This window comes from Schistocerca gregaria, chromosome 6, assembly GCF_023897955.1.
Source record: "Schistocerca gregaria isolate iqSchGreg1 chromosome 6, iqSchGreg1.2, whole genome shotgun sequence".
Classification (NCBI taxonomy): domain Eukaryota; kingdom Metazoa; phylum Arthropoda; class Insecta; order Orthoptera; family Acrididae; genus Schistocerca; species Schistocerca gregaria.
Window position 1 is genome coordinate 261,605,512 of NC_064925.1, and position 10,970 is coordinate 261,616,481.

Genomic DNA, 10,970 nt, shown 5'->3' on the forward strand with positions numbered 1-10,970 from the left:
TTACACATGTTTCATGTCTGGCATTGCTAAGTGGTTTTGTGAAAGCATCGGCTAACATTTCTTCAGAAGGCAGATGTTCAACATTAATAACACCTGACTCAACATTCCTTCTTATAAAATGATATTTTATATTTATATGCTTTGATTTAGAGTTTGTCATAAGATACTTTATTATCACAATACACTGTAAATAGCTTTATGGCACTGCTTGGATCTACTTCAAACATAATTTATCTTAACCACAATAAATCTTGAACAGTTGATGCCAAGGGCATATACTCAGCTTCACAAATAGAAAGTGCAACAGTTTTCTGTTTTCTACTAGGCATTGAAATTAAAGAGTTTTGCAATTTTATGCAAGAACCAGTTACAGAATGTCTGTCATTGATTTTATTTCCCCACTCTGCATCACTGAAGGCCATTATTTCACTGTTACCACCTCTAGACAGTTCTAGTGTGTAATCCGCCACGCGGGTAGCCACGCGGTCTGGGGCGTCTTGTCGCAGTCAGCGCCACTTCCCCCATCAGAGGTTCGAGTCCTCCCTCGGGCATGTGTGTGTGTGTGTGTGTATGTCGTCCTTATAATATGTTAGTTTAAGCTTGATTAAGTAGTGTGTAAGCTTAGGGACCGATGACCTCAGCAGTTTGGTCCCAAAAGACCTCACCACAAATTTCCAAATTTTTTAGCATATAATCCGTGGTTCTCTTTAAATATCTGTTTAATCTTTTTACTGACAACCAATTTAAAACAATGATTATAGCTCCTCAGGAGACTTTCAGCGATACGCATATCAGGTCTGGCGATTTGGGATAAATATAGAAGACTTCCTAATGCTTCTTGATATAGTACCTTGATATCACCTGAGTCAACTGCTTCAAAGTCCAAACCACATTCAAGTGGTGTTGATAACAGCTTAGCTTTATTCAGTCCAAATTTCTCCAGAACTTTTTTGCATAGAATTTCTGGGAGATCGAAATTTTTCCTTTATCACAATCCTGTGTAATTTACATGCCTAGACAACGGCTTATCTGTCCTAAATCTTCTATCTCAAAAAATGTCTTTAAAGAACTTTTGAATTGATCCAAAACACTTCTTCTGTCATTTGGGAGTAATAGCATATCATCAACATAGAAAGCCATTATGATTAGTTTGGTGCCATCTCTGTGAAAATAGAGACATGGATCAGTGTTTGATCTGTTCAATTTCAGTTTTCTTAACATGTCATCAATTTTTTGACTCCAGTTCCTACCAGCCTGTTTGAGTCCATAAACAGCTTTCTTCAGCTTCCATTCTTTTCCAGGAGTTGCAAAATTTTCTGGTGGAATGACTTAAATTTCTTCATTTAAATATCCATAGAGATAAGCAGCAGTGACGTCAACATGGTAAATCTCCAGTTCCTCTTGAGCTGCCACAGAAAAGAGATATCTAATTGATGCATGCTTGACCATTGATGCAAATGTTTCCTGATAATCAACATCTTGAACTTCAGCACATCCTTTTTACCACTAATCGAGCCTTAAATGTTTCTGGTATACTGCTAGTCTTAGGCTTTATTTTTAATACACACTTGTCTTGAGTGGTTTGTGTCCTCTGGGTAGCTCTGCTTCTTCAAATGTGTTGTTATGAACTAGGGATGAGAATTCTTTCTTCATTGCTTTTTTCCATTCTTCATTATTGCCCCTTCCAAAGCTTCTTTGACATCAATATCTGCACTTGGAAGGCCTTCTTTCAAATAGTAAGTAACATGATCAGGCTACCTATTGGGTTTAGCTTCTCTATTTGACCTTTGAGGTATGTTTTTATTCTCATGACCCTCATCTTGAGCTTCAGTTTATATTGAATCACTGTCAAAGCCATAAAAGTGTTCATTATCACTGTGTTTTGATTTAACTACTTCTTCAGTTTGTGAAGTATTGATGTCCTGAAGAACTGCCTCATGTTCAATCCTAACGCATTTGTGGTCTTAGGTTCCTTTGTCTCTGAACTTGAAAAATTCCCATATTCCAGGAATTTGACATCCTTGCTGACAAGCATCTGGCCAGTCTCCCTGTTGATGAATCAACAGCCTTTAGTTGCCTGACAGTAGACTGCAAATGACAACTTCTGTGACTTCTTATCCCACTCCTTGCAATGGGGTTTTGGATGGTGGTTGTTGGGATGTTTAAGGGGATGGGATTTTGGAGTGTGAACCATTGCACTGCAGCCAAAAATTCTCATATGTGATAAGCAAGACGTTTTCCTATGCCAAAGTTCATATGGAGTCTTATCTCCGAGTGTTGTGTTGGTGAACGATTTGACAGGTACACAGCTGTAGACACAGCTTCAGCCCAATACTCCTTTGGTAGGTTAGCATTGAGCTTTTTCAACCAATATTTTATTAGCTCTCTCAGCAACACCATTTTGCAGTGGACTGTAACATACTGTAAGCTGGTGGATGATACACTCAGAAGTCAGAAATCCTTTTAGTTCGTTGTTGACACACTCCTTTCCATTGTCAAACCATAACTACTTTATATTTCTACCTGTCTGCTTTTCCACCACAGCTTGACATTATGAAGCTTGTTTCCATCATTAGTAATGTGAGTCAAAGCACATATCCTTTTGGAGAGACTGTTTATCATCGACAGCAAGAAAAGCTTTCTTTTGTTGTGTCTGTTTCCTAAATTCATATCCGTCATTTTTTGATGAGCTTCCTGCTCTTTTGTCCTTGTTAGAACAATATTTACCAATATGATTTGATTCACTGCACTTGTGGCGTTTAATAATATGTTTTGTTGGCCTCTTCTCATTTGTATATAGAGCAGATTCTTCATTTACACTTGCATCTTCAGCAGTTTCAGTTTGATAGAAACTCCGATGATATGTGTGCGGCTGTTTTCAAGTGCCTTGATCATAGATCTTGGAGTCACAAAAAGCATTATGAACATGAAATGGATCACCAAAGTCAGAAAAGACTGTTACGATGCTGGCGTAATAGACAGAAAATCTCACATCCAGCATGTTCGGTGCATGGTCCTCTAGCAGCCTATAAGTGTATGATAATAACAGTAATAATAGTAATAATAATATTTAGTTGACCATAATAAATTTACAGTCTTGTACAACATTTTTTGAACATTTATAACAATGATATGATCGCATAAATACAATGAATATATGAAATGAATAGCACAGAAGGTCATTTACCACTAGTAACATTCTGCAATACACAAAATTATTTCTGTAAGTAATTGAACTCACAAATATTTTTAGTTAGTGTAAACGTTTTTAAATGACAGGTGTTTCAAATTGCCCTTAAAAAGATTTCCATGGAATTCTTTTACATTACTTGAAAACCTGTTACAGAACTGTATTTCAGCAGCAAGTGAGCTGTGATCGGTACCTCAGTATCCCTAACCTACATCTAAAATTACATCATTATTCTGCAATAAACATCCAAGTGAAACTTCCTGGCAGATTAAAACTGTGTGCCCGACCGAGACTCGAACTTGGGACCTTTGCCTTTCGCGGGCAAGTGCTCTACTAACTGAGCTACCCAAGCACGACTCACGTCCGGTACTCACAGCTTTACTTCTGCCAGTATCCGTCTCCTACCTTCCAAACTTTACAGAAGCTCTTCTGCGAAACTTGCAGAACTAGCACTCCTGAAAGAAAGGATACTGCGGAGACATGGCTTAGCCACAGCCTGGGGGATGTTTCCAGAATGAGATTTTCACTCTGCAGCGGAGTGTGCGCTGATATGAAACTTCCTGGCAGATTAAAACTGTGTGCCCGACCGAGACTCGAACTCGGGACCTTTGCCTTTCGCGGGCAAGTGCTCTACTAACTGAGCTACCCAAGCACGACTCACGTCCGGTACTCACAGCTTTACTTCTGCCAGTATCCGTCTCCTACCTTCCAAACTTTACAGAAGCTCTTCTGCGAAACTTGCAGAACTAGCACTCCTGAAAGAAAGGATACTGCGGAGACATGGCTTAGCCACAGCCTGGGGGATGTTTCCAGAATGAGATTTTCACTCTGCAGCGGAGTGTGCGCTGATATGAAACTTCCTGGCAGATTAAAACTGTGTGCCCGACCGAGACTCGAACTCGGGACCTTTGCCTTTCGCGGGCAAGTGCTCTACTAACTGAGCTACCCAAGCACGACTCACGTCCGGTACTCACAGCTTTACTTCTGCCAGTATCCGTCTCCTACCTTCCAAACTTTACAGAAGCTCTTCTGCGAAACTTGCAGAACTAGCACTCCTGAAAGAAAGGATACTGCGGAGACATGGCTTAGCCACAGCCTGGGGGATGTTTCCAGAATGAGATTTTCACTCTGCAGCGGAGTGTGCGCTGATATGAAACTTCCTGGCAGATTAAAACTGTGTGCCCGACCGAGACTCGAACTCGGGACCTTTGCCTTTCGCGGGCAAGTGCTCTACTAACTGAGCTACCCAAGCACGACTCACGTCCGGTACTCACAGCTTTACTTCTGCCAGTATCCGTCTCCTACCTTCCAAACTTTACAGAAGCTCTTCTGCGAAACTTGCAGAACTAGCACTCCTGAAAGAAAGGATACTGCGGAGACATGGCTTAGCCACAGCCTGGGGGATGTTTCCAGAATGAGATTTTCAAGTTTCGCAGAAGAGCTTCTGTAAATTTTGGAAGGTAGGAGACGGATACTGGCAGAAGTAAAGCTGTGAGTACCGGACGTGAGTCGTGCTTGGGTAGCTCAGTTAGTAGAGCACTTGCCCGCGAAAGGCAAAGGTCCCGAGTTCGAGTCTCGGTCGGGCACACAGTTTTAATCTGACAGGAAGTTTCATATCAGCGCACACTCCGCTGCAGAGTGAAAATCTCATTCTGGAAACATCCCCCAGGCTGTGGCTAAGCCATGTCTCCGCAGTATCCTTTCTTTCAGGAGTGCTAGTTCTGCAAGTTTCGCAGAAGAGCTTCTGTAAAGTTTGGAAGGTAGGAGACGGATACTGGCAGAAGTAAAGCTGTGAGTACCGGACGTGAGTCGTGCTTGGGTAGCTCAGTTAGTAGAGCACTTGCCCGCGAAAGGCAAAGGTCCCGAGTTCGAGTCTCGCTCGGGCACACAGTTTTAATCTGCCAGGAAGTTTCATATCAGCGCACACTCCGCTGCAGAGTGAAAATCTCATTCTGGAAACATCCAAGTGCTTGACAGAGTTTCATGAAATCACTGTCAGACTATTCTGTGGCCATTCCACTCTTGAACAGTATGTGGCAAAAAATTAACACCTAAATTTTTCTGTGCAAGTCCTGATTTCTCTCATTTTATTACAATGTCCCCTTCTCCATATATACGTGGGAGTCAGTAAAATATTTACACATTTGGAGGAGAAAGTTGGTGATTAAAATTTCATGATACTACAATATGAGCTGCCATTCTCTGAACTTTTTCAATACCCTCCATCAATCCTATCTGGTAAGGATTCCATACCTTGCAGTGATACTCAAGAAAAGGACATACAAGCATAGTGTAGGCAGTCTCTTTAGTAGATCTGTTGCATCTTCTAAGTCTTACCCCAACAAAACAATGTCTTTGGGTTTATAACGTAATTTGTAGATAAAAAATCTACTCGCCAAGCAATGGCAGGAGAACGCACACGTAAAATGTATTAAGATTTGCCATTTTTCTGAGCCAGTGGCTCCTTCTCCTGGCAGAAACACTGAATGGGAAGAAAGACGGGTGAACAGGTGAAGGAAAAGGACTGGTGAGCTTTAGGAAAAGTGGTAGAGTTTGGGAAAGTTGTCCCCAGGACAGGGGAGAATTACTGGACAGGATGAGAAAAAAAGACTGATTGCTGGCGGCTGCATCAGTTGAGATTTGAAAATCTGAGAGCTTAAAGGTGGAAGATAGGGAAATATGCAACACAGAGAACACTTCCAAAATATCACATATGAGCTAATAAGAGAGAAAAGTTAAGTGCATTGTATATAATAGAGGTGGGGTGGGGGTGGCAAAAAAAAAAAAAAAAAAAAAAAAAAATGAAAAGTGCAGGAAACTAAACGAAAGTGAAGAAAGAAATAGTTACTGTGAAGAAATGGCAACACTAAAGAAATTAATGTTTATTAAGGCCAGGTAGGTGGCGAGAACCAAGGACATGCTGTAGCATCAGTTCCCACCTGTGGAGCTCTAAGAAACTGGTGTCTGGAGGAAGAATCCAGATGGCACATGTGATGAAACAGGCACCAAGATCATGACTTTTATGTTGTAGGGCTTGCTCTGCAACAAGATATTGGATGTTTCCAGTATACAGCCTCTGCCTATGCATTTTAACTGATTAATTGGTAGTTTGTTTTCCCCTCATTTTCAGTCTACTGGTTCCAATTAAAGTTGTTCATAGTTGTAATATGTGGGTATTCAGCTGAACTGACAACCTTTAAATTTTTCTTGTTCATTTTGTAATGTTTTTAGTACTCATGTGGAGGACCTCACACTTTTTATTGTTCAGTGTCAATTGCCACTGTTTATACCTTACAGATATTTTGTGTGACTTATTTTGTAATTTTTGATGATTTTACTACACTGTATATCACAGCACTATCTGCAAACAATCTAAGAGGGCTGTTTACACTGACTCCCAAATCGTTTATATAGATTAGAAACAGCAGAGGACCTTGGGGAATGCCAGATATCACTTCTGTTCTGCTTGGTGTCTTCCTGTCAAACACTACAAACTGCAAGAATCACACCTGGTTCATGTATTGTAAGGTGAAAGTCTCTATTCATTCTGCTTATTCCTTCATTCTCATTTACAAATATAATTGTCTTAAGGACACGTAAAGAATACACAATACGTAAATTATATTTGATGAAATAGTTTCTGCAGGAATGACATTTGATTATATTGGAAATTATTGTAACTGCTCTCTTCTGAAGCCTGAACACCCTATCCATGCAGACCGTGGATGCCCCACTCCAAATTTGCATATGTCTGTGGATTAACCTATAGTATAGTTGTTTAAAGATGTTAAGATATGTAAATTGATATCGGCAGTTTTTTGTTTACTTCACTGTGTTATAATTACTCGGTGGTTATTATGTGTTCTGGGGTGTGTAGTAGTTGTTATGCACATACTGATTAATTAAATAAAACATTGTTTTCAAAATCTTTCACATGTATATTAAAAAATGCCGAAGCACAGGTGTGAAAGCAAGGTTTTATAAATGTTAATTTATAAATGTTTAATTTGTCAGGTGACTGGAATTCACTTGATGAGCCCCTAAAATTTCAGGCAATGTTTCTTCATGTCATGTGCTGTATTAGACACCTGTGGAGTCTCTTATCTACCCCACAATCTGCAGCTTTCTTTTATTTTACTGGGCCCTAGGATTTTCCTAATGATGTTTCTCTCTAGTTTCTTGATATTTTCTTGTGCACCTTTCTCTACATCTACGTCCATACTCCGCAAGCCACCTGACGGTGTGTGGTGGAGGGTACCCTGAGTACCTCTATTGGTTCTCGCTTCTATTCCAGTCTCGTATTGTTCGTGGAAAGAAGGATTGTCGGTATGCTTCCGTGTGGGCTCTAATCTCTCTGATTTTATCCTCATGGTCCCTTCGCGAGATATATGTAGAAGGGAGCAATATACTGCTTGACTCTTCGGTGAAGGTATGTTCTCGAAACTTTAACAAAATCCTGTACCGAGCTACTGAGCGTCTCTCCTGCAGAGTCTTCCAGTGGAGTTTATCTATCATCTCCGTAACGCTTTCGCGATTAGTAAATGATCCTGTAACAAAGCGCGCTGCTCTCCGTTGGATCTTCTCTATCTCTTCTATCAACCCTATCTGGTATGGATCCCACACTGTTGAGCAGTATTCAAGCAGTGGGCGAACAAGCGTACTGTAACCTACTTCCTTTGTTTTCGGATTGCATTTCCTTAGGATTCTTCCAATGAACCTCAGTCTGGCATCTGCTTTACCGACGATCAACTTTATATGATCAATCTATGACCAGTGTTTCCTATGCATATAAGGTTTTTTACAGTGTTGTAATGACTCACTTTTACATCACATGGTAGACATAATTTATCTTAGATGTTTCCAGTCAGCCAGAATGCTCTAGTCATCTTTTGATATCTCAGTTCATGAGTTTATTTCTCCATTCCATTTGCTGGTATCATCTCCACAAGATACTTGAGTTTGTAAACTCTCTTTGTCTCGCCAAATTCTGTCATGATCTTTTTTGGTGCATCTTTTTGGTTTGACATGTATTATCTTTCTGGAAGGAGATATGTAATACCACCTTTTCAGCCTTATTTTCCAGGACCTCGATTTGCTTTACTGTGACTTCTGTATTATCTGTATTGTCAAATCATCAGTGAATGCTAGACAGATTTCTAATCCTTTGGTTTTCCTTGCCCAACATGATTCTAAGGAACTATTCTAGTTTTAGTATCAAACTTTAGAACATCAGGCTGTGCACTGAGAAGAAAATCTACTGGCCAACCTTGGACTGTAAGAATTCCAGAAAATGTAGCATATGTGCATGTGTCCTCCGTGAAATGTTTGGCACTTAAACATGCAGCTGCCCTTGGATTGTTTGATAGGATAGTAAGAAAAATAGTTCACAGAGATCTTCACATGCACCCATGCAAAATGGTGGTTGCCAATGAGTTAAGAGTGATTTTGAAACTTGCAGAGCTGCATGTGAGAAAATTTTTCAGAACATTTCCCTTGACACTGTTTTGATTTCTTCAGTGAGGCCCACTTCCACTTGGGAGGAACTGTAAAGAAACAAAATTTCCACTACTGGGTAGCAGAAGCCCCTAGGAACTTTACCAACAACCATTTAACAGCTGTCATGTGACAGTTTGTTGGGGACCATGAAGAGGGAGAAGTCTTATTCTAAAAAGACAGAGCCACAGCTCACATTTCTCAGTGTTCTCTAGACATTTTGAGAGCAATTCTTCACAATGTCAGGGAAAGACTTTGTCAATGTGTCAACACTGGGAGACGTCATTCACCAGACATAATTTTTAAAACCAACTAATGTAAAATAGCACAGTACTGTTGTTCACAGATAAAAATATATCTCTGTATCTTTTGTTTCTTTGTAACTACCTTTTGAAATACCGGAGGTCTTTTTGCCAGACCCTGTAAAAGTCTCTCATGTTACAGTTTCAGAAATCCTCTTCTGTTCCTTTTAACCGCTTTCTCACCTCTTTGTACATTATCAGACTGACTTCTGTTTTGTCACTGTTTCATTTGTCGTATGCTATTTTCCTGTTGCCAGTTGCTTTAACACATGTGTCATTCCACTACAAATGTCTCTTCTCTTGGATTAGAATAATTTTCTTTTTTCCCTGACTGATGATCTTATTTTTGTTAGATCATGTCTGTCTTTACTCCCATTTCTCTTTGTTCTCTTTTTTCCTTGATTATATAAATTTTGTCATATTTAACTTTTTTATCACTGTGATCTTCTTATTCATTTCATTTGGTGTCAGCCTAATTTTGATTCTGGTGAGATAATGATTATAGTCTGTGTTAGCTCCTCTTCTAACTTGTATGGTCTTGAATTCTTTATAGTTCTTGTGTGCTGGCCTCAGTGGCTGAGTGGTTCTAGGTGCTTCAGTCCAGCACCGCCCGACTGCTACGATCGCAGGTTCAAATCCTGCCACGGGCACGGATGTGTGTGATGCCCTTAGGTTAGTTAGGTTAAAGTAGTTCTAAGTTTCAGGGGACTGATGACCTCAGATGTTAAGTCCCATAGTGCTCAAAGCACCATTTGAGTTCTTGTGTGTAAAGCTACATGGTTGATTTGCTATTCTTGCAAGGATTTGACTGGCAGTCTTCATATCTTGGTTTTCTTCATGCCTTTCTTGACGTGAGTTGACTATATTATCCTCATATTGTGTTGGTAACATAGCATGATCAGTCTCTGGTCATTCTTGTTAGTGAGTCTATGACCTGGATGTTGTTCTGTCAGTCCTCTGAATCTCTTTTTCTCTTCCTAATTGTGTGTTTAAATCACGTAATAAAATTTTAACATCTCCATTAGGGATTTTTTTTTGTGGTTTTCTCTAGTTCATCCCAGTTGTTATTGACTTCTCCTTTTCTCTCTTGTGAATCTTGGTTTACTAGTACATGGGTGCCAATTATCATATAAGGCTTAGCCTATTTGAGCCTCATTGTCAAGTCTTATTTATTGGTTTCATTTCTGTTACTGATCGAAGGATCTTCTTGTTGACTGTAAAAGCCATTCCCGAGACTAGAGCTCCTTTTCCCATTTCCCTGTCTGTTTCGCTGTTGCACAGTCTGTACTTACCACAGATTAATAGTTTTGTCATATGTTATGCTGTTCTCTTTGCCAATTTCAGGATCTTTTATTTGTCTACCATCTTTCCTAATTCCTAATATTATTTCTAATAATAATAATAATAATAATAATAATAATAATTATTATTATTATTATTATTAAGTACTATGATAATATTTCAATTTTGTTTCAGGAAACGTACGAAGGGGAAATACATTATCAAGATCTTCCTTGTATCAAACAAAACTCCAATCTGAAGACAAATCAGGTGGGAAGGAGCTCCCAGAAGACATTAATTTTTCAAAGCTATAAAAATGTGTCTCATTTATTTAGTAGTGTTCGTTCTCTAAATCAGCAGCAATAAATTTCTGATCAGGTTTATTTTTATTCTCCTACAAAAATATTTTCATATTGTTAATGGATTCCTTGTATTAAATTATCTTTCTGCAAATAATATGGCAAACCATAAATGTAATGGTGCATTTTTATTTGAAACGTTAATGCCACTTCCCCCCCCCCCCCCCCCTCCCTCCAATACAGATAGCCATACCGTAGGTACAACCACAACGGAGTGCGGAGGGGTATCTGTTGAGAGGCCAGACAAACGTGTGGTTCCTGAAGAGGGGCAGCAGCCTTTGCAGTAGTTGCAAGGGCAACAGTCTGGATGATTGACTGATCTGGCCTTGTAACAATAACCAAAAT

At 39.6% G+C, this 10,970-nt stretch overlaps 1 protein-coding gene across 1 annotated transcript in view; it reads left to right on the forward strand.

The window, feature by feature from the left end:
* LOC126279010 (protein phosphatase 1 regulatory subunit 42-like) overlaps nucleotides 1-10,743 on the forward strand; it is a 93,375-nt gene extending 82,632 nt beyond the window's left edge. Inside the window, exon 7 of the mRNA XM_049979390.1 lies at nucleotides 10,462-10,743. Coding sequence (XP_049835347.1) covers nucleotides 10,462-10,580 — 119 coding nt within the window. The 3' untranslated portion in view covers nucleotides 10,581-10,743. The remainder of the gene's footprint in view (nucleotides 1-10,461) is intronic.
* Nucleotides 10,744-10,970: the final 227 nt, after the last annotated feature.